This window comes from Bubalus kerabau, chromosome 20 (genome assembly GCF_029407905.1).
Source record: "Bubalus kerabau isolate K-KA32 ecotype Philippines breed swamp buffalo chromosome 20, PCC_UOA_SB_1v2, whole genome shotgun sequence".
Lineage (NCBI taxonomy): Eukaryota > Metazoa > Chordata > Mammalia > Artiodactyla > Bovidae > Bubalus > Bubalus kerabau.
The window spans coordinates 13,223,463-13,249,962 of record NC_073643.1 but is presented as its reverse complement, the minus strand read 5'-3'; the positions used below and the strand labels follow the sequence as shown (position 1 = coordinate 13,249,962).

The 26,500-nt window shown below is 43.5% G+C and overlaps 1 protein-coding gene across 2 annotated transcripts in view; it reads right to left on the bottom strand.

Annotated features, from left to right (window-relative positions):
• The window catches only part of DLEC1 (DLEC1 cilia and flagella associated protein), an 89,655-nt gene that overhangs the window by 53,329 nt on the left and 9,826 nt on the right, over positions 1–26,500 (bottom strand). For both annotated transcript variants that reach the window (XM_055558596.1, XM_055558597.1), the window contains exons 3-6: positions 20,775–20,885; positions 18,800–18,993; positions 18,386–18,606; positions 16,612–16,690 (exon numbers count right to left, since the gene is read on the bottom strand). In XM_055558596.1, the coding sequence (XP_055414571.1) occupies positions 16,612–16,690; positions 18,386–18,606; positions 18,800–18,993; positions 20,775–20,885 (605 nt within the window). The remainder of the gene's footprint in view (positions 1–16,611; positions 16,691–18,385; positions 18,607–18,799; positions 18,994–20,774; positions 20,886–26,500) is intronic.

The following is a 26,500-nucleotide window of genomic DNA, read 5'->3' as shown; positions in this document are numbered from 1 at the left end:
AGGTTTAGAATTCTAGATTGCAAGTCACTGTCTTTCATTGCTTTGAAGCTTCCATTCCAATACTTTCTAGCTTCTATCATTTCTGTTAGAAGGCAGTGAGTCTTTTCCCTCTAGATGCTTTCAGTTCAGTTCAGTCGCTCAGTCGTGTCCGACTCTTTGCGACCCCATGAATCGCAGCACGCCAGGCCTCCCTGTCCATCACCAACTCCCGGAGTTCACTCAGACTCACGTCCATCGAGTCAGTGATGCTATCCAGCCATCTCATCCTCTGTCGTCCCCTTCTCCTCCTGCCCCCAATCCCTCCCAGCATCAGAGTCTTTTCCAATGAGTCAACTCTTCACATGAGGCCTAAGTACTGGAGTTTCAGCTTTAGCATCATTCCTTCCAAAGAAATCCCAAGGCTGATCTCCTTCAGAATGGACTGGTTGGATCTCCTTGCAGTCCAAGGGACTCTCAAGAGTCTTCTCCAACACCACAGTTCAAAAGCATCAATTCTTCGGCGCTCAGCCTTCTTCACAGTCCAATTCTCACATCCATACATGACCACAGGAAAAACCATAGCCTTGACTAGACGGACCTTTGTTGGCAAAGTAATGTCTTTGCTTTTGAATATGCTATCTAGGTTGGTCATAACTTTCCTTCCAAGGAGTAAGCGTCTTTTAAGTTCCCCCCAAACCCTCTCTTTAGTTTAGAGCAGAACTTTATTATAATGTGTAAATATATAAGTACAGGTGCAAGGTACAGTTTTATTTTATCCTGCTTAGGGTTGTTAGTGCTTTACTCTATGACTTGAAGTCTTCATTACTTTTAGATCATTCTCATCTATTATTTCTTCAAATACTGCTCCTGTCACATCTCTCCTCTTTTTCTGGGGCTTCAATTATGTAACAGACCTGTTTACTATGTCCATTTTTTTAAATGCGATTTTCTATAGTCCTTCATTTTCTTTCTGCTTCAGTCTAATCATTTCCACTGACGTATCTGCAAGGCTTCCCTTCATCTGTGTCTAATTTGCTATTAAGCCTTTCTCTTGAGTAATTTCAGTTCTAGAATGTTCTTTTTTCCCCCCTATAGATTACTCAGACTATCTAATTGCAATATTACCATAACTGGAAGTCACCCCAGAACACAGTTCAGTTCAGTTGCTCAGTCATGTCCAACTTTTTGAGACTTCATGGACTTCAGCACGCCAGGCTTCCCTGTCCATCATCAACCCCCAGAGCTTGCTCAAACTCATGTCCATAAAGTCGGTGATGCCATCGAAACGTCTCATCCTCTGTCGTCCCCTTCTCCTCCTGCCCTCAATCTTTCCCAGCATCAGGGTCTTTTCCAATGAGTCAGTTCTTCACATCTTCACATCCAATACTTTACATCCAAAGTATTGGAGTTTTGGCTTCTGCATCAGTCCTTCCAATGAATATTCAGGACTGATTTCCTTTAGGATGGGCAATCTTAATTCCAGCTTGTGTTTCATCCAGCCCAGCATTTCTCATGATGTACTCTGCATATAAGTTAAATAAACAGGGTGACAATATACAGCCTTGACGTACTCCTTTTCCTATTTGGAACCAGTCTGTTGTTCCATGTCCAGTTCTAACTGTTGCTTCTTGACCTGCATACAGATTTCTCAAGAGGCAGGTCAGGTGGTCTGGTATTCCCATTTCTTTCAGAATTTTCCACAGTTTGTTGTGATCCACACAGTCAAAGGCTTTGGCGTAGTCAATAAAGCAGATGTTTTTCTGGAACACTCTTGCTTTTTCTATGATCCAACGAATGTTGGCAATTTGATCTCTGGTTCCTCTGGCTTTTCTCAATCCAGCTTGAACATCTGAAAGTTAATGGTTCATGTCCTGTTGAAGCCTGGCTTAGAGAATTTTGAGCATTACTTTGCTAGTGTGTGAGATGAGTGCAATTGTGTGGTAGTCTTAACATTTTTTGGCATTGCCTTTCTTTGGGATTGGAATGAAAACTGACCTTTTCCAGTCCTGTGGCCACTGCTGATTTTTCAAATTTGCTGGCATACTGAGTGCAGCACTTTAACAGCATCACCCCAGAACACATATAGTTGTTAATGGTTTATTTCGGGACATTAGACTTATAAGAGTTGCAAAAACAATCCAGGGAGCTCCCATACACTCTTCACCCAGCTTCCTCTTACATGGCCATCTTAGATAACAGAACAATGACCAAGACTATTCAGAAAATAAGCTTGGTACAATATATTAATGAAACCACACAATTTATGTGGATTTCTCCAGTCTGTCCACCAAGATCCTTTCTCTGTTCCTGGATCTAACCCAGGAACTCCAGTTGCATTAGACTGTCATATCTTCTTAGTCATCTCCAACCTGTGACAGTTTCTCAATATTTCCTTGTTATCCATAACCTTCCATGACCTTGAACCTTTTAAAGAGTACAGGTCAGTTATTTTGTAGAATGTTTTTCTAGAATGTCCTTCAGTTTGAGTTCTCTGATGATTACTCCTGACCGGACTGAGATTATGCTTTACTTACAGGAATATCACAGAGCTGCTGTGTCCTTCCCAGTACATTATATCAAGGTTATCTGCTATTGGTGCGTTCCATTAGTGGAGATGTTAACCATAACCACTTGCTTAGAGTGGTGTCTTCAGGGTTCTCTACTATACAGTTATTATTTTTCCTTTGTAACTACTAAACATTTGGGCAGAGACTATGGAATTATCTGTTTCTGCTCACGCTTCTACCTAGTAATTTTAGCATTTATTAGTAAGTCTTGCCTACAGATTTTATAGTGTGATAATTATTGGTAATTTTTAAATTATCATTCTTTCTACATTAATTATAATCCTTTCAGAACAAAAAGTCGTCCCTTTTCTTCCATTTATTTATTCAGATATTTACTTATATCAGTATGGATTCATGGATATTTATTTAATTCTTCGAGTTATAATCTAATACCATTATTATGTGTTTAGTTGCTTGAGTTGTTTCTCTTCTGGCCAGTGGGAGCTCTGTGCCCTTTTGACATGCCCTCTCCCCTACTTTTTCTCTCCCTCTAAGATTTCCTTACTTTCTGGCACCAAAAGATGCTCTGTATTCATCTATTTCCTCTACCTCAACCCTGGAATCAGTTTCCCAAGGAGCCCAGTGTTCTTTTTTTTTTTTTTTTTTGGGAGAACAGTACTTAGAAACCAAGATCTGGATACAGCAGGCATGCTAAATGTTACTAGGGTGTCATTATTTCTATCCCTCAATGGATACAGCAAGGAAATATATCATGTATACTAACCAACACATTCACATCCATCTCTATTTACTCTTGTGTTTATCTAATTATATATGTGTTACACTCTCCACACATACACACCCATATTTTTAAATCACGAATTCATATTTATACTCCCAAATACAATCTAGCAGCATAGAGTTCATTCTAGCATTCCTCCTTTCCTTATTTGTAACTTCTTTTTGCAACAGTGAAAAACCTAATTCTCATTCACGTTTATATTTTAATTTAAAAGGTTTCATTAGGTCCAGGATCAAGACAGCGGAATAGAAGGATGTGAAGCTCACCTCCTTTCAGATACATCAAAATACATCTACATGTGCAAGGATTCTCATAGAATATCTACGGAACACTGGCAGAAGACCTCAGACCTCTGAAAGGGCAAGAAAATCTCCATGGAACTGGAGAAAAGAAAAAGCAAGAAAAAAAAAGAAAGAGAGAGAAAGGAATTGGAATGGAACCTGTGGCCATGGGAGGGAGCTGTGCAAGAGGAAAGCTTCCTGCCTGCTGGGAAGTCTGCCTACTGGCGGGGAGATCAGTCTGGACAGAGGGGGCGCTTTAGGGCCTTGGATGAGAAGACAACTTGTTTGCAGCAGCTAGAATGTAGAGACACCTGCACAGATGGTCAGTGCTTCTGCCCACACTCCCCAGTCTCAGATGCATGTCTGCTTGGGACGGGTGGGGGCTGGGTGGGGAAGCTTGGGTTTCAGAGATCAGACCCAGAGAGGGGGCTAGGGGTGGGCTCTGTGGAAACAGGCTGAAGAGGCTGGCATCCGATGCAACTGCACCTCAGAGAAGGAAGCCTGGGCAGCATCAGAAGCCAGGCACCACTGTGAGGGGAGGGGCGGAACCCATCGCTGCAGCCTTTTCCCCTGCAGGAGTTTTCAGGCAGCAGAACAGGAGTGCGGTCCTGAGCCTCCCCCTCCCTGCTGCTGCCCCTGGGCTTCAGGAGTGGTCTTGAGCTGCCCACTCCATCGGTCCCAGACTCTGGGAGCAGCCACTAACTGCTGCCACAGCCCTTGCGAACTCCAGGAGTGGCTGTGAGTCCACTCCCACTGTGTGTTCTGGGGGCACACATGGGGAGCCACTGCCTCTGAGAGCTCCAGGCCCAGGTACCAGCTGCGGCATCATGATGGCCAACACAGGCTGAGAAGAGGTGACAGGCATCCATACTGAAAACAGTCCTTGCACCAAAAAAATACTAAACCCACACAAGCCACACAGGAATGCTCCCACAGACAAATGGCCCTCCCAGACCACAGTAAATAACTGCTTTTCATAAACTCAGAGAGCAAGAGAAATATAAGCAAAATGAAGAAGCAGGGGAACCACTCCCAGTTATAAGACCAAGAGAATTCCCCTGAAAGAATAAACAATGAAACAGACCTCTTCAGTCCAATAGACTCCAATTTCAAAAAGGAAATAATGAAAATACTGAACAAATTAAGAAAGGGTATCAACAGAAACGCAGAGTATATTGTAAAGAGGAACTAGAAACTATAAAGAGGAACCAAGAAAAATTATAAAACTCATTTCCGAGACTAAAACTGAACTAATGGCAATGAACAGCAGAACAAATAATGCAGAAGACCGAATAAGTGATCTTGAGGCTAGAATAAGGGAAATCACCCAATCAGGACAGCAGACAGAAAGCCAAATGAAAAAAAATGAAAACAGGAGCTCTATGGGATAATCTAAAGCATGCCATCTATTTCTGTTTTTTTGACTATGCCAAAGCCTTTGACTGTGTGGATCACAATAAACTGTGGAAAATTCTGAAAGAGATGGGAATACCAGACCACCTGACCTGCCTCTTGAGAAACCTGTATGCGGGTCAGGAAGCAACAGAACTGGACATGGAACAACAGACTGGTTCCAAATAGGAAAAGGAGTACGTCAAGGCTGTATATTGTCAGCCTGCTTATTTAACTTACATGCAGAGTACATCATGAGAAATGCTGGGCTGGATGAAGCACAAGCTGGAATTAAGATTGCCAGGAGAAATATTAATAACCTCAGATATGCAGATGACACCACCCTTATGGCAGAAAGTGAAGAAGAACTAAAGAGCCTCTTGATGAAAGTGAAAGAAGAGATCAAAAAAGTTGGCTTAAAACTCAACATTCAGAAAACTAACATCATGGCATCCGGTCCCATCACTTCATGGCAAATAGATGGGGAAACAGTGGCTGACTTTAATTTTTTGGACTCCAAAATCACTGCAGATGGTGACTGCAGCCATGAAATTAAAAGATGCTTACTCCTTGGAATAAAAGTTAAGACCAACCTAGACAGCATATTAAAAAGCAGAGACTTTACATTGCCATCAAAGGTCCATGTAGTCAAAGCTATGGTTTTATCAGTAGTCATGTATGGATGTGAGAGCTGGACCATAAAGAAAGCTGAGCACTGAAGAATTGATGCTTTTGAACTGTGGTGTTGGAGAAGACTCTTGAGAGTCCCTTGGAAAGCAAGGAGATCCAACCAGTCCATCCTAAAGGGAATCAGTCCTGAATATTCATTGGAAGGACTGATGTTGAAGCTGAAACTCCAATATTTTGGCCACCTGATGCAAAGAGCTGACTCATTTGAAAAGACCCTGATGTTGGGAAAGATTGAGGGCAGGAGGAGTAGGGGATGACAGAGGATGAGATGGTTGGATGGCATCACCGACTCGATGGATGAGAGTTCTAGTGAACTCCGGGAGTTGGTGATGGACGGGGAGGCCTGGCGTGCTGCAGTTCATGGGGTCGCAAAGAGTTGGACACAACTGAGCAACTGAACTGAACTGAAAGCGTGCCAATCTATACATAATTGGAACTCTAGAAGGGCAAGAAAGAGAAAAGGGGATCGAAAAAGTATTTGAAGGAACTATGGCTGAAAACTTCCCAAATCTAAAGAAGGAAACAGATACCCACATACAGGAAGCACAGAGTCCCAAACAAGGTAAACCCAAACAGATCTACACCAAGACATATAATAAAAATGACAAAAGTAAAAGATAACGAGGGTTATAAAGGCAGCAAGAGAAAAACGAAGAGCTAATTACAAAGGAAGCCCCTTAAGGCTATCAGCTCATTTCTCTACAGAAAAGCTGCAGGCCAGAAGGGAATGGCAAGATATATTCAAAGTCCTGAAAGGGAAAAATCTGCAACCTAGGATACTCTACCCAGCAAGGTTATCATTTAGAATAGGAGGGGAGGGAGAATTTCTCAGACAAGCAAAAACTAAAAGAATACAGCAATACTAAACCTATCCTAAAATGGTCAAAAAAATAATAATAATAAACCTATCCTAAAGGAAATATTGAAAGGTCTTCCCTAAGTAAAAAAGAAGAAAGAATCTATAGGAAAGAGAAAATCACAACTGGAAAGCAAATCACCTAAATAAACCAGTGCATGCACGCTAAATCACTTCAGCTGTGTCCAGCTGTTTGTGACCCATGGACTCTTGCCGTCCAGGCTCCTCTGTCCATGGGATCCTCCAGGCAAGGATACTGGAGTGGGTTGCCATGCCCTCCTCCAGGGGAACTTCCGATACAGGGATCAAATCTGTGTCCATTATGTCTGTCTCCTGCATTGGCAAGTGGGTTCTTTACCACTAGCACCACCTGGGAAGCCCAAGACACAGATTTTTTAAAAAATAAAAATATTTTGGTGAAAGTGATGAAACCACAATGAACAGCAAAAGGATGAGCACGAAGATGTAAAAGAGGACATCAGAATCATAAAATGTGGGGGAGGACAGTAAGAAAAATGTAGATTTTTTTTCCTTTCCTAAGATGTGTTTGAGCCTGTATGACTCCCAGTCTAAGGTAAATAGATATGGAATGGGGTTAACAGACTTGAAAAACAGGGTAATCACAAATCAGAAACATAAAATAGGTTGACACAAACAAAAAGAAGAGAAAATAAGTATAATCCAAAAGAAAATCAACTACAAGAGAAAAATAAAGGGACAAAGAAGAAACATAAAATCAACTGGAAAATAAGGTTTAAAATGGCAATATACATATCAATCAGTTATTACCTTAAATGTCAATGGACTAAATGCTCCAGTCAAAAGACACAGAGTGGCAGAGTGGATTAAAAAAAAAACAAAAAGACAAGAGTCTACAATATGCTGCCCATAGGAGACCCACTTTAGAGCAAAGGAAACACACAGGTTGAAAGTAAGGGGCAGAAAAGGTATTTCAGACAAGACCGACTTTAAAACAAAGCCATAAAGAAAGATACCATGTGATGAAAAAAGACAGGGGGAGGATTTTACACTCATCAACATAAATGCACCTAATACAGGAGTACCCAAATACATAAAACAAGCATTAACAAACATACAACTCCTAGAAAAGCTCATAGGCAAAACATTCTCTGACATAAACCATATCACCGTTTTCTAAGGTAAGTCTTCCAAGGCAACATAAATAAGACCAAACATAAATGAGTGGGACCTAATCAAACTCGCAAGCTTTTGCACAGGAAAGGAAAACTTAAAAAAAAAAAAATTTAAATAGACAACCCACAGAATGGGAGAAAATATTTGCAAACCATAGGACCATTAAGGACTTAATTTCCAAAATATACAAAGAGCTCAAACAACTCAACCATAAAAAAACAAGGAACCCAATCGAAAAATGAGTAGAAGACCTAAATAGACATTTCTCCAAGGAAGAAATGCAAATGGTCAATAGGCTCAACATCACTAATTAACAGAAAAATGCAAATCAAAACTACAGTGAGGTACCACCTCACAGCAGTCCGAATGGCTATCATTAAAAACTCTACAAATAACAAATGCTGGAGAGGACGTGGACAACTCTCTGCCACTGGCAGAAAAGGGAACTCTCCTACGTTGTTGGTGGGCGGGAATGTAAGTTGGTACAGCCACTGTGGAAAACAGTATGGAATGTTCCTCAGAAAACTAAAAACAGAATTACCAGCAACCCAACTCCTGGGCACATATCCAAATAAAACTCTAATCCAAAAAGATGAATACACCCCTGTGTTCACAGCAGCACTGTTCACAACAGCCAATACAGGGAAACGACCCAAATGTCCATCGACAAAGGAATCAGTAAAGAAGCTGTGGCATTTATATACAATGAAGTACTACTCAGCAATTAAAAAAGAACAAAATAATGCCCTCTGCAGCAGCATGGATGCAACTAGCGATTATCATACTAAGTGAAGTAAGTCAGAAAGAGAAAGACAAATACCATATGATGTAACTTACACGTGAAATCTAAAATATACCAGAAATGAACCTGTCTGTGAAACAGAAAGACAGTCATGGACATAAAGAACAGACTTGGTTGCCACGGGGGTTGGGGGAGGATGGAGTTGGAGATTGGGGTTAGTAGATGTAAGCTATTACATACAGAATGGACAGACAACAGGTCCTACTGTAGAACACAGGGAACGATCTTCAGTATGCTATGATAAACCTTAATGCTAAAGAGTATTTAAAAAAAAGAACGTGTACGATGTATAACTGAATGTTTGCTATACAGCAGACATTAACGCAACACTGTAAGTCAACTAGAATTCAATTTAAAAAATCCCCCAAAATACAAAATAAATAAAAGGTTTCATCAGTGTCAACAAAAGTTTATGAAAAAATGATACTGTATGCCCTTCCCTGAAATGTGCTAATTATGTATGATTCTCTGTGCAATGAATGGTTTCTTCCAACCATACGGACTCAAAGATCCTACTCATAATCATTATACTGTATTTTAATTTTAAAATTCTTTTACATATACTTGCCTATATATTTAAACAGTCTGCATATTTAGCAACCTTTTGAAGGAACAGATATCTTTAAAACCGCTTGTAAGCTGTCACTCACCACCTTGTCCAAACCCCTGGGGAAGACGGCAGACAAAAGGGAAGAGAAGGATGCAAGCTCAGCCCCTCTCACAAAAACACCCAAATCATAACTAACTGCTCAACAATTATTGGCAGAAAAAGCTAGAACCTACCAAAAAAGGAATCCAAAGACAAGGAAAAGCTGCAATGAGATGGGAGGAGGAATGCGATCATGATAAAATTAAGTCCCATACCTGCTGGGTGGGCGACCCACAAACAAAGCCCTTGGGAGGTACACACACATACACACACGTTATATTTTTATACAGAAAAATGGGGCTCCTTTCATTTGTTCTTGATTTACTCTGTACTAGGAGTAAGCAAGGCTAAGTGGTAGACCAGTAGTCAGGTAATTCAGTCAACAGACCTACCATCTGTGAGTACTGATACCAAAATGGTTTAAACAAACCTAGAATTAACCCCTGCCCATGTGGGTTTCAACCTGGTGGGAAAGATAAATAAAAGTGTGCTATGAAAGAATAAAGACAGGAAGGGAAGACGGTCCTACACAGCCGGTGCTCGCTTCATCTCCAGGCTCCACAGTGGGCACCTGCAGGTCCTACAGAAATGTCTTTTGTCTGTCTCCCAGCAGCTCTCCCTTTGCCCATTCCATGCCCAGAGTGAAATAATTTTAGCTCTCTTTCTCTGAGCCTGCCAACCTCACCATCTTTGAAATGTGATGACCAAACACAGAAGTCCCAAACACACAAGTCCAAAAGAGAGTAACTTATGTTCAAGTAGACAAAGGCTTTCTTTAACATTTAGCCTAAATGACTGACATATCAGTGTGCTTTTGCACGCTGGATGAGAGTGGATAAGAGCTCCTAAAGAATTATGGATTTGCAAGTGCTCTTTAAACTGCAAAGTACAATGCATATGTGTGTGAAGGGATTGTCACCATTAAACATAGCTACATTTATACCTAATGAACAGAACTGGTGACTCCAAAGCTTGGTCTTGACCTGATTCTCCAGGATGGAGGAAGGCAAGCATCAAGAGCGAAGCTGGGAAAAGGAACGAGGAAAGTCTCTACACACAGCTCTTGAAGCTCACTGGATATACTGTTAAGTGAAAAAAGCAAGGTGCAGAGGAGAGTAAGGACTGATGCTGAAGCTGAAACTCCAATACTTTGGCCACCTGATGCAAGAGCTGACTTGTTTGAAAAGACCCTGATTCTGGGAAAGATTGAGGGCAGGCGGAGAAGGGGACGACAGAGGATGAGATGGTTGGATGGCATCAACGACTCGATGGACATGAACTCAAACTCTGGGAGTTGGTGATGGACAGGAAGGCCTGGTGTGCTGCAGTCCACGGGGTCGCAAAGAGTCAGATATGACTGAGTGACTGAACTGAACTGAGGACAGTAAGTAGGAGACAGCGTTCAAACATACCTACATATTTGCCTATGGTTTCAAAAAGAAACAATGGAAGAACCCAAACTAATAACTGTTTCAGTTATCTCTAGGAGTAAGGAGAGTAAAAGGAAGAGGGGAAATAAATGGAAGTTTGAGGGAAGGTTTTTTTAAAAAACAGAAAATCACAGATAATAAAAATAGAAAGAATAGTAGAATTTGAAGTCACCATTTTATAACCCTTAATTTTTTAAAAACTTGAACTGGGTAATAGCCATCTAATGCTACTAAAGCATTAAATGAGAGGTTGGTAAGACCTTTATAAAGGGTAAATTAGGCTCATAACACCTGAAGCCATTCATCACTGATAACGGGGAAACCATGTATCACACTCTTCCTGATGGGATACAGTAAGAAATATACACTCCCACCAAAGAAGTATTCTTGACAAAAAATGAAAAAAAATCTTGAACATGAATTTAATCAAGCCTCTACGTCTAACATGTTTACAGAAAATATGTAGGATAAAAGAATATGTTGAACATCACCACAATAAAGCAATCAGCAGGAGTCAAACTGAGACGGAAAGCAAAGAAGGACTTGAGGTCAACTCGTCTTACAAAAACACCAGAATCAGAACTAACCACTGAACAACCATCGACAAAAAAGATCTGAACCTACAAAAAAGATGTTCTACCACCCAAAGACAAAGAAGAAGCCACGACAAGACGGGAGGAGGGGCACTTCCACCATAATAATCAAATCCTATACCCGCTGAGTGGGTGACCACAAACTGGAAAATCATTCCATTGCAACTGAGTGAGAGTTCTGACGCCCGCCCCCCATCAGACCCCCCAGCCTGGGGGTCTGACATCTAGAGGAATAGCTCCCAGAGCACCTGGCTTTGAAGGCCAGCAGGGCTTGAGAGCAGAAGCCACACAGGACTGCTGGAGGGCACAAAACGATGTGATGCGTGCACTGGAACTCAGAACAAGGCAACAGCTCCTAGGAGCCTGGGCCAGACCTACCTGTGCGTCTCGGAGGGTCCCCCGGGGAGGTGGGGGTCAGCGGTGGCTCACTATAGGGGCAAGGACAGTGGCGGTGGACACCCCAGGGAACACCCGTTGGTGTGATCTCTCCTGGAGTGTGGCACTTTGGCACTGAGCCTGACACCACCCAACAGGCTGCAGACCCCAGTGCTTGGACCCCTCAACAACAGCAGGATGGAAACACAGCCCCGCCCACCAGAAGACAGGCTGTCAAAAGACGTCCTGACCCCACGGCTGCCTTAAACACAGCTCCTGACGTGGGCCTGCCGTCAGAGGAACGGGACCCAGCTGCGCCCACCGGAGGGCAGGCACCAGTCCCTCCCTGCAGGAGACCTGCCCAAGCCTGTGGACCAACCTCACACGCCAGGGGACAGACACCAGAGGCAAGGAGAGCTGGAGCCCTGCAGCTTGAGCAACAGAGACCGGAAACACAGAAAGTTAGACAAAATGAGACAGCAGAGAAACATAGCATAGCATAGAGTTGCCGCAAGCAACTCTAAGCCAAGAAACTGGGCAACCTAGAAGCAATGGACAAATTCTTAGAAGTATATAACCTTCCAAGACCGAACCAGGGAGAAATAGAAAATATGGACAGACAAATCATATGTACTGAAATTGAAACTGTGATTTTAAAACTTCCAACAAACGAAAGTCCAGGACTAGATGACTTCACAGGCCAATTCTATCAAACATTTAGAGAAGAGTCAACACCTGTCCTTCCGAAACTCTTTCAAAAAGTTGCAGAGGAACAAACCGCCTAAACTCATTCTATGAGGCCACCATCACTCTGGTACCAAAACCAGACAAAGATACCACAAAAAAAGAAAAGTCTGGGCCAATATAATTGATGATCATAGATGCAAACATCCTCAACAAAATACTAGCAAACCAAATCCAACAATACATTAAAAGGATCATACATCATGATCAAGTAGGCTTTATCCCAAGCATGCAGCGATTTTTCAATATCCACAAACCAGGCAGTGTGATATATCACATAAACAAACTGCAGTGTGATATATCACATAAACAAACTGAAGAATAAAAAACATACACTCATCACAATCAATGCAGAAAAGCTTCTGACAAAATCGAACACCCATTAATGAAAGAGTTTCCATTAAGTGGACACAGAGGGGAAACTACTGAAAGGAAAAAACTGGAAGGATTTCCTCCAAGATCAGGAACAAGATAAGGATACCCACATTCATCACTTTTATTCAACAGTTTTAGAAGTCCTAATTCCATGGCAATCAGAGAAGAAAAAGAAATAAAAGGAATCCAAACTGGAAAAGAAGTAAAACTATCACTGTTTGCAGATGACATGATACTATACATACAAAATCCTAAAGAATCTACTAGAAAACTATTAGAGCTTATCAATGAACACCGTAAGGTTGTAGGATACAAAATTAATACAAAGAAATCTCTTGCATTTCTATATATAACAATGAAAGATGAGAAAGAAAAATTAAGGAAACAACCCCATTTACCATAGCATCCAAAAGAATAAATTACCTAGGAATAAACCTACTTAAGGAAGCAAAAGACCTGTACTTTGAAAACTATAGGATGCTAACGAAAGAAACTGCAGATGACACAGATGGAAAAATACACCATGTATATCCTTGAATTGGAAGAATCAATACTATCAAAATGACTGTATTACTCAAGGCAATCTACAGAGTCAATGCAATTCTTATTAAATTACCAATGGAATTGTTCACAGAATTAGAACAGAAGTTTTTTAAATGTGTATGGAAACACAAAAAGACTGAACAGTTAAAGCAATTCGGACAAAGAAAAACAGAGCTGGAGGAATCAGGCTCCCTGACTTCAGACTAGAATACAAAGCTACAGTAATCAAAATAATATGGTACTGGAACAAAAACTGAAATAATCAGTTGAACGGGATACAAAGCCCAGAAATAAGCTCATGCACCTATGGTCAATTACTCTATGACAAAGGAGGCAAGAATACACAACAGAGGGACTTCCCCGGTGGTCCAGTGGTTAAGACTCTATGATCCCAAGGCAGGGGGCTGGGTTCAACCCCTAGTCAGGAAACTAGAGCCCTCACACCACAACTAAGACCCAGCGCAGTCAAATAAATTTTTTAAAAATAGAATATACAATGGAGAGAAAACAGTCTCTTCAATAAGTGATGCTGGGAAAACTGAACACCTACATGTAAAAGAATGAAATTAAAACAATCTCTAACACCATACACAAAAATAAACTCAAAATGGATTACAGATCTAAATTTGAGGTTAGATACTATAAATCTCTTAGAGGGAAACATGGGCGGAACACTCTTTGACATAAATTGCAGCAATATCTTTTTCAATCCACCTCCTACAGTAATGAAAGTAAAAACAAAAATAAACAAATGGGATCTAATTAAATTTAAAAGCTTTTGCAGAGCAAAGGAAACCATAAGAAAAAGACACCCTACAAAATGGGAGAAAATAGTTGCTAATGAAGCAACGGACAAGAGGTTAATCCCCAAAATATACAAATAGCTCATTCAGCTCAATGTCAAAGAAACAACCAAATGAAAAAATGGGTGGATGATCTAAATAGACATTTTCCCAAAGAAGACACACAGATGGCCAAAAAGCACATGAAACGATATTCAACATCACTAATTAGGGAAATGCAAAACAAAACTACCAGAAGGTATCACCTCACCAGTCAGAATGGCCTTCATCGAAAACTCTACAAGGACTTCCCTGGTGGTCCAGCAGTTAAGAGTCCCCCTGCCACTGCAGGGGACACAGGTTTGATCCCTGGCCGGGGAAGATCCCTCATGCCACGAAGCAACTAAACCCCTACACCATAAGTGCTAAGCCCGTGTGCTGCACCTACTGAAGCCCACACACCTGCAGTCCATGCTCCACAATGAGAAGCTACTGCAATAAGAAGCTTGCATACTGCAACTAGAGAACAGTCCACACTTGCCCAAACTAGAGAAACTCCCCTCTCCCCACAGGAATGAAGACCCAGCACAGCCATAAATAAATAAAAAAACTCTACAAATGGGACGTCCCTGGTGGTCCAATGGTTAAGAATATGCCTGCCAATGCAGGGGACACTGGTTCAATCCCTGGTTCTGGAAGATCCCACATGCCACAGAGAATCTAAGCCTGTGTGCCACAGCTACTGAGCCTGTACTCTAGAGCTGGAGCCCCAAACTATTGAGCCCACATGTTGCAACTACGGAAGCCTCCATGCCCTAAAGCCCATGCTTCTGAACAAGAGAGAAGCCACCTCAATGGGAAACCCACACATGGCAAAGAAAGAGCAGCCCCACTGGCCGCAACTAGAGAAAGCCTGCAAATAACAAATAAGACCTAGAGCAGCCATAAATAAAGAAAACAGAAAACCTCTACAAACAATAAATGCTTGAGAGAGTGCAGAGAAAACAGAGCCCTCCCTCGCCATTGGTGGGAATGTAACCTGGGAACACCGTTATGGAGAATAGTATTGAGGTTCCATAAAACTAAATATAGAACTACCATATGATCCAGCAATCCCCCTGCAGGGCATGTATCTAGAAAAAATGTAATTCAAAAAGATACATGCACCCCAGTGTTTACTGCAGCATAACTTACAATAGCCAAGACATGAAAGCAACCTAAATGTCCATCATAGATGAATAGATAAAGAAGATATGATATCTATACATTAATAGAATGGAATATGACTCAACCAGAAAAAAGAATGAAATAATGCCATTTCAGCAACATGGATGGACCTAGAGATTATTATCTTATGTGAAGTCAGACAAATATGACAAATAGCATATCATTTATAGGAGGATTTCTAAATGATTATAGAGATGAACTTATTTGCAAAACAGAAACAGACTCAGACTTCAAAAACAAACTTAGAGTTATCAAAAGAAAAAGGTGGGGGATGGATAAATTAGGGATTTGGCAATAACATATACATTTTATATAAAAAAGATAATCAATATGGACCTACTGTATAGCACAGTGGACTCTACTCAATATTCTATAATAACCTAAATAGGAAAAGAACTTGAAAAAGTATACATGTATACGTATAACTGAATCACTTTGCTATACACCTGAAATGAACACAACATTGGAAAACAACTGTACTCTAATATAAAATAAAAATTACATTAAAAACAAAAAGTAAAGCCGGGGCTTCCCTGGTGGCTCCGTGGGAAAGAATCCACCTGCCAATGCAGGAGACACGGGTTCGATCCCTGATCCAGGAAGCTCCCACATGCCATGGAGCAACTAATCCTGCGCGCCACAGCTATTGAGCCTGTGCTCCACAGCTTGACAGCCACGACTACCGAGCCTGCCCGCTGCAACTACTGAAGTCCGGGCGCCCTAGAGTCTGCTCCACCAGAGACGCCATCACAACGGGAAGCCAGGCACCGCGACGACAGCGTTGCCTCCGCTCTCCAGTTAGACCAGTCTGCGCAGCAACGAAGACCAGCACAGCCAAAAATAAATAAATAAAGCAACAAGCCGAATTTACAGTTTCTTCTACAAACAAACAGCATTTTAAAAAATAAAAGGATGGAGGAATTATTTTAAAAAAATGTGGGAGAAATAAGAGATACTCTAACCAAACGCAATGTATGAATTCTGATTTAAAGAAACCAATTATAAATTGGCTTTTAAAAAAATAAATGGATAAAAATCAGACATGAGAGGATATTAGCTGATATTAAGGAATCACTGTTAATATTGCTGGGTGTGATGATGGTTATTCTTTGAAAGTCCTTACCTGTTAAGAGACACTCATAAAGTATTAACTGAAGAATGACATGCTGTCTAAGCTTTATCCCTTAAAATACTCTAGTGTACGCACGTGCACCCAGATACACACACATGACGCTGTGGGGGCAACAGATGAAACCAGATTTGCTGGATGCAGGTAATTACTGAAGCTGGGTGATGGGCTCATAAGGGAACGTGACAGTCTTTTCCCTAGTTTTGTGTGTGTGTGTGTGCATGTTTTAAAATTTCCACAGCAAAGACTTTTTAAAAATAAGGAAGCAGAGTGGGATATGTAAAGAAACCAGATTCCTACCTCATAAACTGGTCCAATTTCATAATCTGTGAAAAATCCGATGGAGGGCTTAGCTAGAAACACTGGAGTATCAGCACAACTGTGGGAGGGGAAGGGAGGGCAAGAGAGGCTGTTAGTTTCATCCCTGAAAGTGATTCATGGAAAATAAATACATTCAAGCCATTAAGGAGATTGGCAACACATCATCCTTTGGGTTTTATTGTTGGCAAAGCAGGTCACAAAACAATTTTACAGCAAGATTGATCTTTGTGAAGATATATATAGCTACACATAGCATAGGGAAAACTCTGGAAGCTTAAACACCAATATGTTTTTTTTAATTTATTTTACTTTTACAAACCCTTGTGTCGAGGGCTGACTTTCAATAGATTGCAGCGAGGAGCTGCTCTGCTACATACAAATTCCCAAACACCAATATGTTAGCTGAATGCTTTATATAGGTGCTATTTTTTTCTCAGCAAATCTTTTCATTTTTGGTTTTTCTCTTTTCTTTTTGGCTGCACCAAGTGGCCTCTGGGATCTTAGTTCCTCAAATAGGGATCAAATACAGGCCCCCTGCATTAGGAGCACAGAGTCTTACTGGACCACCAGTGAAGTCTAAGCAAATATTTTGGTTTTTTTTTTTAATAAAAACATATTATTTCTCTAATGCTGCTGTTGCTAAGTCGCTTCAGTCGTGTCCAACTCTGTGCGACCCCATAGATGGCAGCCCACCAGGCTCCCCTGTCCCTGGGATTCTCCAGGCAAGAACACTGGAGTGGGCTGCCATTTCTTTCTCCAATGCAGGAAAGTGAAAAGGGAAAGCGAAGTCGCTCAGTCATGTCCGACTCTTCGCGACCCCATGGACTGCAGCCCACCAGGCTCCTCTGTCCATGGGATTTTCCAGGCAAGAGTACTGGAGTGGGGTGCCATTGCCTTCTAAACATTAATAGTTTTTTTGTTTTTTTTTTTTCCAATTTATTTGGCTGTACCAGGTCTTTGTTGTGGCAGGCAGGATCTTTACTTGTGGCATGTGGGATTTAGGTCCCGGACAAGGGATTGAACCTGAGCCCCTGAATTGGGGAGCACAGAGTCTTATTCACATGACCATTAGGGAAGTCCCACACTAATCATTTTAAGTCCATTAAAATTATGAAGCCGTGAAGCAAATCATTCCCTTTGTATGGACACTTATTGAAATATAGCCAAACGGCTGCCCAGGTGGCTTAGTGGGTAAGGAGATGCAGGTTTGAACTTCTGGGACAGGAAGATCCCCTGGAGTAGGAAATGGCAACCCACTCTAGTATTCTTGCCTGGAAAATTCCATGGGGAGAGGAGCCTGGTGGGCTACAGTCCACGGGGTTCCAAAGAGTCGGACACGACTGAGTGACCGAGCGCACACACTCTTTTAAAGAAAAATCACTATCTGTACTAGTTACTTGTCATTAAGCAGATTTTGAACATTTTTATTATCCAAGACACATGAATGTAATGGCAGGAGCACACGGCTATAGAGATGCCTCCCATTTGACCCAGGCTGTTCAGATATAAGCAAAGGGCCAACACTAACCCCTATCCCTCAAGAAAAGGTCAGAAAAGCACAATGCCAGGACTCTGGGGATGTCCCAAGGCCACACCTGCGGGCAGCCCCGAAGCCCTGCTTGACTTGGATTCTGACCCCGGGGCCCCAAACCTCAGGGACCCTCCAGAAGCCAAAGCAGACCCACGACCTGCTTTCTGTGCTTTCCTCTGCAGGGTCCAACTCTCGGAGAAGACAAGTCAGGAGAAGACGCACCTCTCCTCCAGCTCTCCATCCTGGAAGGCTCCTACCCGTGCTGGCTTCTTGGGAGGAAAGAGAAGAGACTTGCCCCCCAACGGAGTGTTAGGAGGGAAAAAGCGAGGGTTTCTCAGGAAGCGGTTCCGACTCTCCATCCTGGCAAGCCGAAGCCGCTCCAGCTGCCTCTGGGGCACCCGTAAATGGTTCATCCAGTTTTTATTCTTCGGTAAACCTGTTTTCTTTGAAATGCGAGACTTTGAGAGGCCGAGGGGGCGTATGCGTTGACATCTTGCTGATCCCACGACCCCAGATGGCCAAGGACACCCTCCTGTTTTGCTGCGGCTTCATTATGACGATGTTTGTCACCTGGAACCCCTTTCCCTTCATCATGACCCTGCCCCCCCCCCCACCACAAACTGGCTTCAAACTCACCTTGATGGCCGCTCTGGATCTGAGCTTGGCCTTAAAAGACGAGTCCCACGTGAGGCTGTCCATAGTATAGTCTGTCTCCTCCGCAGACTGAGAGGACATCTCCCTGCACGCGGGCTTCTTGGTCAGCTCGTTCTTTGGGATGGAACGTTTCTCAGAACTGAACGTCGGTTTTGAATATCCAGGGACAGAGACACCTGTGGCGCCAGGAAAAACATGAAGTTACCAGACCCAGGGGAAGAGGTGACCCGTCCAAGATGACTAAGTGAAATTATCAAAGGCACCGCTAGCTTCTTTTTTCTAAATGTTTATATTTCCTACACCAGATGTATTAAATAATTGCCCTTCAGCATCTCAGGTACTCCTGGAACTTACTCTGCATCCTTGAGACTCTAGTGCTCATGCTGTATTATCTGTTCACTGGTCAAACATGGCCAGGAACAGGAGAGGACCACTGTCACGCATACCGCATACGGGAACACGCTTTTTAAAAGGCTCACATGAGAAATCAAAGTCTGTATTAGCTTTGTAGACTGTAAAATCATCTCCAAAAGGTTAAATGAGGATATTCAACGTTGCCAGCAGTGAAACTGGTACCATCACATCTCCGAGCACAGTGCCAGGTGAATGCTCAATAACACCTACTCAGTACTCTGCAATGACCTATATGGGAACAGAATCTAAAAAAGAGTGGACTATATGTATGTGTATACTGACTCACCTTGCTGCTGCTGCTGCTAAGTCGCTTCAGTCGTGTCCGACTCTGTGCGACCCCATAGACGGCAGCCCACCAGGCTCCCCCGTCCCTGGGATTCTCCAGGCAAGAACACTGGAGTGGATTGCCATTTCCTTCTCCAATGCATGAAAGTGAAAAGTGAAAGTGAAGTCGCTCAGTCATGCCCAACTCTCAGCGACCCCATGGACTGCAGACTACCAGGCTCCTCCATCCATGGGATTTTCCAGGCAAGAGTACTGGAGTCGGGTGCCATTGCCTTCTCCGCTGACTCACCTTACCATATGCCTAAAAATAACCCAACACTGTCAGTCAACTATACTCCAATAAAACTGATTTGAAAAAGAAATAGAACTAGATTCCACAGGGGGAAAAAAAAATCCTTAGTACATGTCAACTCCATCCTTATTTACCTGCCTAAGATAGTATTTGAAAGTTGGTTGGAATAAGTGGCTGAGTATCTCAGGCACTTGGTTCTGCTTCCACTTTCTGGCCTCACCTGTCAGCATGGCCCAGGCCGTCAGTTAAACTCTCTCTTCATCTACATCCTCAATTCTCTGGACCCCCATCCTCCTACCCCAAAGGCTTTCTTCAGCTCCAAACCCCCAGGAGATCATCAGAGTTCCACTGACTGGGGCTGCTGACAAGCTTATCTTTGGAGCCTCGCACCGGCAGGCTGCCATCCAGATGTCTGGTCACAGGATCTACAGGGATACACTTCCAAAACTACCTTCCTGCTTAAACCCACAAGACAGCTTCCCACCCACTCATTCTCAAAGGATCTTGCCTCCCACCGCGCAGGGACCTGGCCCAGTATCACAGGCACACACACGTAGCCTTCGCTGCTCCCAACCTTCTCTCCACACTCAAAGTGGCTCCTGGCCTGTAAGGGGTATGCAGAACCCTGAGGTCTGGGTTCTGAGCCCATGAGACACTTGCTCCCTTGCTCGTCTATGTCTGCAGATCTGCCCTCTCGTGCTTCATTCAACTACATTTTAAAATAATTTCGCATCTTGTTGTTGGGCAACTGACTAGGATATCATCACTTTGAGAAGCTGAGAGTTCTATCTCGTAGGAGTTAGTAAGCTAGTGAGGAAGAGGCATGCTCAGAGCTGGCCCTCCCAATAGCCACGATCAAAACATCTACGAACAAGGAAATGGCACAAAGGTGGCTGCTGTGGTCCTGCTACTAAAGAACTTCCCTGGAATGGTGTCAGGGGCTTGAAGGCAGCACAGACACCTTACCTTCAGGTGCAGAGCAGAATGGCACCGTATCGCTGTAGTAATCATTCGGGCAGATCAAATGATGCTTCCGCAGCAACTCATTGTCCACACACCATCTGGAGATGGTCTTCACTACACAGAAGGGAATGAGGAAAGGTGTTTCGAGGCAGATTGATGTCAAAGAAACTACACTCAAGCTTTCTTCATCCTCCCAGCCTAAACCACCTAACAGAATTCCTCAGTGGTGATTTTGAGATTTAAGAAACTTATCAGTGAGTATTTTAGTTGGTCACTTAACAAGAGGCCAACCATTGGGCAAGGCTGTGTTGTGGTATTATTTGAGCCAAAATCTGGTTACTCGCAGAGAGATCAATAAAAAAGAGTTAGGAGAAATAGAGTAGATTGATGAATGGCCCCAATTTTTCACTCTTCTCTGTATCCACACCCCCTGCCATGTGAGTGTGCAGTTCCTATTACTAGAGACAGAGCCCACCTCTTCACCCTTGATGTTGGCCCTATGATGTGCTTTGACCATCAGATGCTGGCAGGATTGTGAAAGGTGCTTGTGCAGCTGAGCCTTCCCTCTTGTGTCTTTGCCATTGTCATGAGAAGAGCTCCTGGCCCTTCACCCCGGACCCCAGCAGGAATCCACATGGAGCAGACTTGAACCCAACGTGCAGAGGGAACCATGTTCAGCTGGATGCACAGCTGGACATTGGTCTAGCCAGCTAAGCCCAGCTAGATCAGCCAACCACCAACCGACCAGCAGACACAGGAGAGGACATCTCATTTAATAGAAGGGGAAGTTGATAAATAACATCTTGGGTTGATGAGCATGGAAACAGTAGAAAAGGTATGTTATTGAGAGGCTTCTAGAAGAATTAGAGCTAAAAATGGCCATGTCTGGCAGGTGGACTAAAGTTGGGAAAAGTGAGGTAGAGGATTTTCTCCAACAGACTTTTTGAGCAGTGTTAGATTTGTAGCAAAATTGAGAAGAAGGTACAGAGGCTTCCCAGGTACTCTCTGCCCCCACACATGCACAGCCTCCCCCTTTATCAACATCCCTTACAACTGAAGATCCCGACACTGACACACCACTATCACACGAACCCTGAAGTTTCTATTAGGGTTCACTCTTGGTATTCTACAGTCTATGGGTTTGGACAAATGTGTAATGACATATGTAGGTGAGGATTTTTTCTATTTTATTAGAAGTTTTTCTAAACTATTTGATTTTTTAAAACCATGTACACAGGACTTCCCTGGTGGTCCAGTGGTTAAGACTCTGCCTGCCGATGCAGGGGACATGAGTTCAACCCCTGGTCTGGCAAGATTCCACAGACGATGAGGCAACTAAGCCAGTGCACCAGAACTACTTAGCCTGCACTCTACAGCCCACGAGCCACAACCACTGAAGCCTGCATGCCTAGAGCCTGTGCTGTGCAACAGAACGCACGACACTGAGAAGCCCACGCACTGCAACTAGAGAGCAGTCGCTGCTCATTCCAACTAGAGAAAGTCCGAGTGCACCAATAAAGACTCAGCACAGCCAAAACCCCCCAGCAAACAGATGGGGGAACAGTGGAAACAGTGACAGACTGTATTTTCTTGGGCTCCCAAAGTCACTGAAGATGGTGACTGCAGCCATGAAATTAAAAGACGCTTGCTCCTTGGAAGAAAAGTCATGACCAACCTAGACAGCATATTAAAAAGCAGAGACATTACTTTGCCAACAAAGGTCCGTCTAGTCAAAGCTTTGGTTTTTCCTGTAGTCGTGTATGGATTGTGAGAGTTGGAACATAAAGAAAGCTGAGTGCTGAAGAACTGATGCTTGTGAACTGTGGTGATGGAGAAGACTCTTGAGTCCCTTGGACTGCAAGGAGATCCAACCAGTCCATCATAAAGGAAACCAGTCCTGAATATTCATTAGAGAGACTGATGCTGAAGCTGAAACTCCAATACTTTGGCCACCTGATGCGAAGAACTGACTCATTTGAAAAGACCATGATACTGGGAAAGACTGAAGGTGGGAGGAGAAGGGGACGACAGAGGATGAGATGGTTGGATGACATCACCGTTTCAATGGACATGAGTTTGAATAAGCTCTGGGAGCTGGCGATGGACAGGGAGGCCTGGCATGCTGCAGTCCATGGAGTTGCCAAGAGTCGGACATGACTGGGCAACTGAACTGAACAGCCAAAAAAGAAAAAAAAAAAACCCCAAAAAGAAAGGAAAAGAATCATATGCACTACTACTTTGATAAAAATTAAGGAATAAATAGGGTGAATGGAAGACTTGAAAGTTTCCAAGCTTTGTTGCTTGTTCCATTAACAAATGTGCTTTAAGAGGACTTCCTGGGATTTCCCTGATGGTCCAGGGGTTATGTGGACTGCAGGGGGCACAGGTTATGCTTCCACTGCAGGGGAGGCAGGTTCAATCCCTCACTGGGGAACTAGGATCGCACAAGCTGTGCTGCAGCCAAATAAAGGGGAGGTTGTTTGAATGTAGGGGATTACGGAGTGGGAGAGAGGTCAGGGAATTAACTCATCATGAAGAACTTCAGCCCACAGCACTGAAGCAAGGGGCTCTTAGGACATGATCTGGACTCTTGCTGTGAAACTCAAAACTGCTCAGTCATCTGCCCGCACCTGTTTCTGGAGAACAGAGGTTTCCTTCCAAAATTCACCAAGAGCCTCTCATTGATCCATCCCAGAACCACAGCTGAAAGGGTCATTCTGGGCAAATGTGGATCCCAGGCCTCTCCTCTGCAGTACAGAGCCCTCAGCAGGGAGTGGCGGCAATGCCAAACTGACACAGTCCAGCCCAGTTCCCAAGGACCTGGCAATGGCCTATTTGAAATAGTAAAAGATAAGATAAAGCTTCCAGAAAAATGGCAAAGGCCATGTGGCAAGGAGATGTATCCTCTCTGTTCTGATACCATTCCCTCCAAGGTCCTCCCCTAGGCCGTGGGCAGTTCTGTGTCTGCAGGAGCAGGCTGGTGGGGTGCAGCTTGTTATCAGGGCTTTGGGAAGTCTCTCTCCACCTCAGGCATGGACGGTGGACCAGGTGAGCCTTGGGCACCCTGCACTGGCCTTGTGACCTCTTGTAGGAAGGGTGGGCTTCCTACATGGACCCTGCTCCTGAGCATGGGACTGCAAGGCACTGGCTGCCCCCTTTCCCAAAAGATAATGCAGATAAGACACCAGCAAGGAAAGGGAACGAAAGCACAGAACATTCTGCAGAATTCTGATCTTTCTCCCTCTGTCTGGAGAATTTACACACGTTTTCCACCTTGTGACATTTGTATTAGCAAAGTGAGAAAGGTTACTTCAGTGCCTCAAATAACAATCATCTTCACGATCAATCATCCAAGTTACAAAAGAGGTTCTTGGGACACCACTCTCTACCCTGAGAAGCAGAACCAGAAAGGTGTCCAGGGAACTGGATTAAGGTCTCTACTTCTGCTATTTCTGAAATAAAAAAGAGAAACCTTGTCAGCAGAAGGCTGAGAAACCAAGGTGGATAATGTCTGCTTATAACCTAATATTGCGTGCTAAGTCGCTCAGTCATGTCCGACTCTGCGATCCCATGGACTGCAGCCTGCCAGGCTCCTCTGTCCATGGAGATTCTTCAGGCAAGAATACTGGAATGGGCTGCCATTTCCCACCGGGGAATTTCCTAACCCAGGGGATTTTCCTAACCCAGGGATCAAACCCACATCTCTTAAAATCTCCTGTATTGGCAGGGGGGTTCTTTACCACTAGCACCATCTAAGAAGCCCATAACTTAATATTATCTTGGGTAAAAAAATAAAATGAAGTCACTGGGAAATGCTCTTGGCTGATGTTTGTTTCCCAGTTCTCAATGTTTGAGAACTTCCCTGGTGGCTCAGACAGTAAAGCATCTGCCTGCAATGCGGGAGACCCAGGTTTGATTCCTGGGTCGGGAAGATCCCCTGGAGAAAGAAATGGCAATCCACTCCAGCACTCATGCCTAGAAAATCCAATGGACGGAGGAGCCTGATAGGCTACAGTCCATGGGGTCGCAAAGAGTCGGATGCGACTTCACTTCACTTCATTCTCAATGTTTTATTCCACTTTCCTTAAAAGCAAACAAACAAATAATTATGTAATCTCCCCTGATCTCTAGCCAGAAGAATCCTATCAAAGACAGGGACAGTATCTGACTCCGGGGACTTGCCAGGTAGCAGGCAACCAACAAATCTTCCCAAGAATCCACTACCAGTCATCTCTGCCTGAATCCACGACTGAGGGAGGGGGTCTGGCAGCTACACGACTGCTGCGGAGAAGTGGGGACAGGAGGAGACACGGAATCTGCACGGGGTGTTCACTGTCTCACAGGGCTGAGCTTCAGCGAGGGCAGACCTGACGGGGACAGGGCCCCACACACCCTAGGGGAAGCCATCTGCAACCATGTGACACTGTGCGTGGAAAACAGGCCTTCCCCCTCCTCCTGACAGAGACAGACATGGGTTTTGACGATAGACACAAGTTCAAAGCTGGGTCCCAGCCCTTTTGAGCTGTGGGAATTTAGGGAATGATCTGAGGTTCTTTCTCAGTTCTTACACCTGTAAATGGAGAGAAAACCTGTCTTGCAGGGTTGTTGGAAGGATTCTGTGGAATAACATTCGTGAAGCATCTTACCCATCATCTGGTCCCCAGCAGCACCCCATAAGTGTAGAGCTTTCTGAAGCCACTGTATCTTCTACTTCTCCCTCCCTGCAGGCCACAGACACGCCAGGTCTCCTCACCCTAAAAGCACTGTCTCTGCTGCCCTGGAAAAGGATGATTTTCAGGGATGCAGGATGACAGATCAAAGTCTTTGGGGGGGAATATAAGGTACCAGGACTTCTTGAAGAAATGGCCGATTCCAGGTCTGGAGCAATAGACACACAAGATGAACCTGGAACTTCTGATCATTCCAGAAAGTAAGGAAGTTTACCACAGGCAACCAGTGCTTCATCAACAGGACAATAAACATAATTAGTTATGAAATCCATGAGTTCATAATGATAGGAAGAACCAACCAGCCAAACCTTTTTACTCATCTTTGGAAGATGTTAGGGAAACCAACTCATTATTTTAAAAACTGGCAGATAAAGGGAAAGAATTAATTCTGCTCCTATCTTGGGTAATCAGAGTCATCACAGAAAAGTTTCTCTTTACAGAAGTATTTCAGTACCGTTAGCATTATAATTTGTAACCCCTAATGAAACAATATATTTAGGCAAAAACTGGCAGCATCATGAAAACAAGAGATATCAAACACCATGCATCTCCTGAAGGGAGCACACAGCACCATCTACGAACTGGTCTCTCCCCTTCTCCTCTCAAAAGTTGAACTTAAATCTCATAAAGTCTCTAGAAATAACTAGTGAACTGCAAGGAATACAGGGATAAGAACAGGTTAAATGATACCACAATGGTGAAATCAGCAAAATCCAGACTATAGACAAATGTATAGAAAAAATGACCCAGTTTCTTTGACAAAAAAATTTACCAAGTATCATCAGAGAGATGGCAGACTGAAAAGAGTTCTTAGCACCGCTGGCTCACTGCTGGTGTGGGGATTTGAGGAGGAAAAAACATACTGGTCAAATCTGAGAATACCTCTCCACAAAATACTAGTCAGTTACGATCTAACGTGGAGAATTTAACGTGGAGACACGAAGGTGACCAGGCGACCAGGGCTAACGTCACTTGTGCCTCCTGACGTGCGGCAGTGAG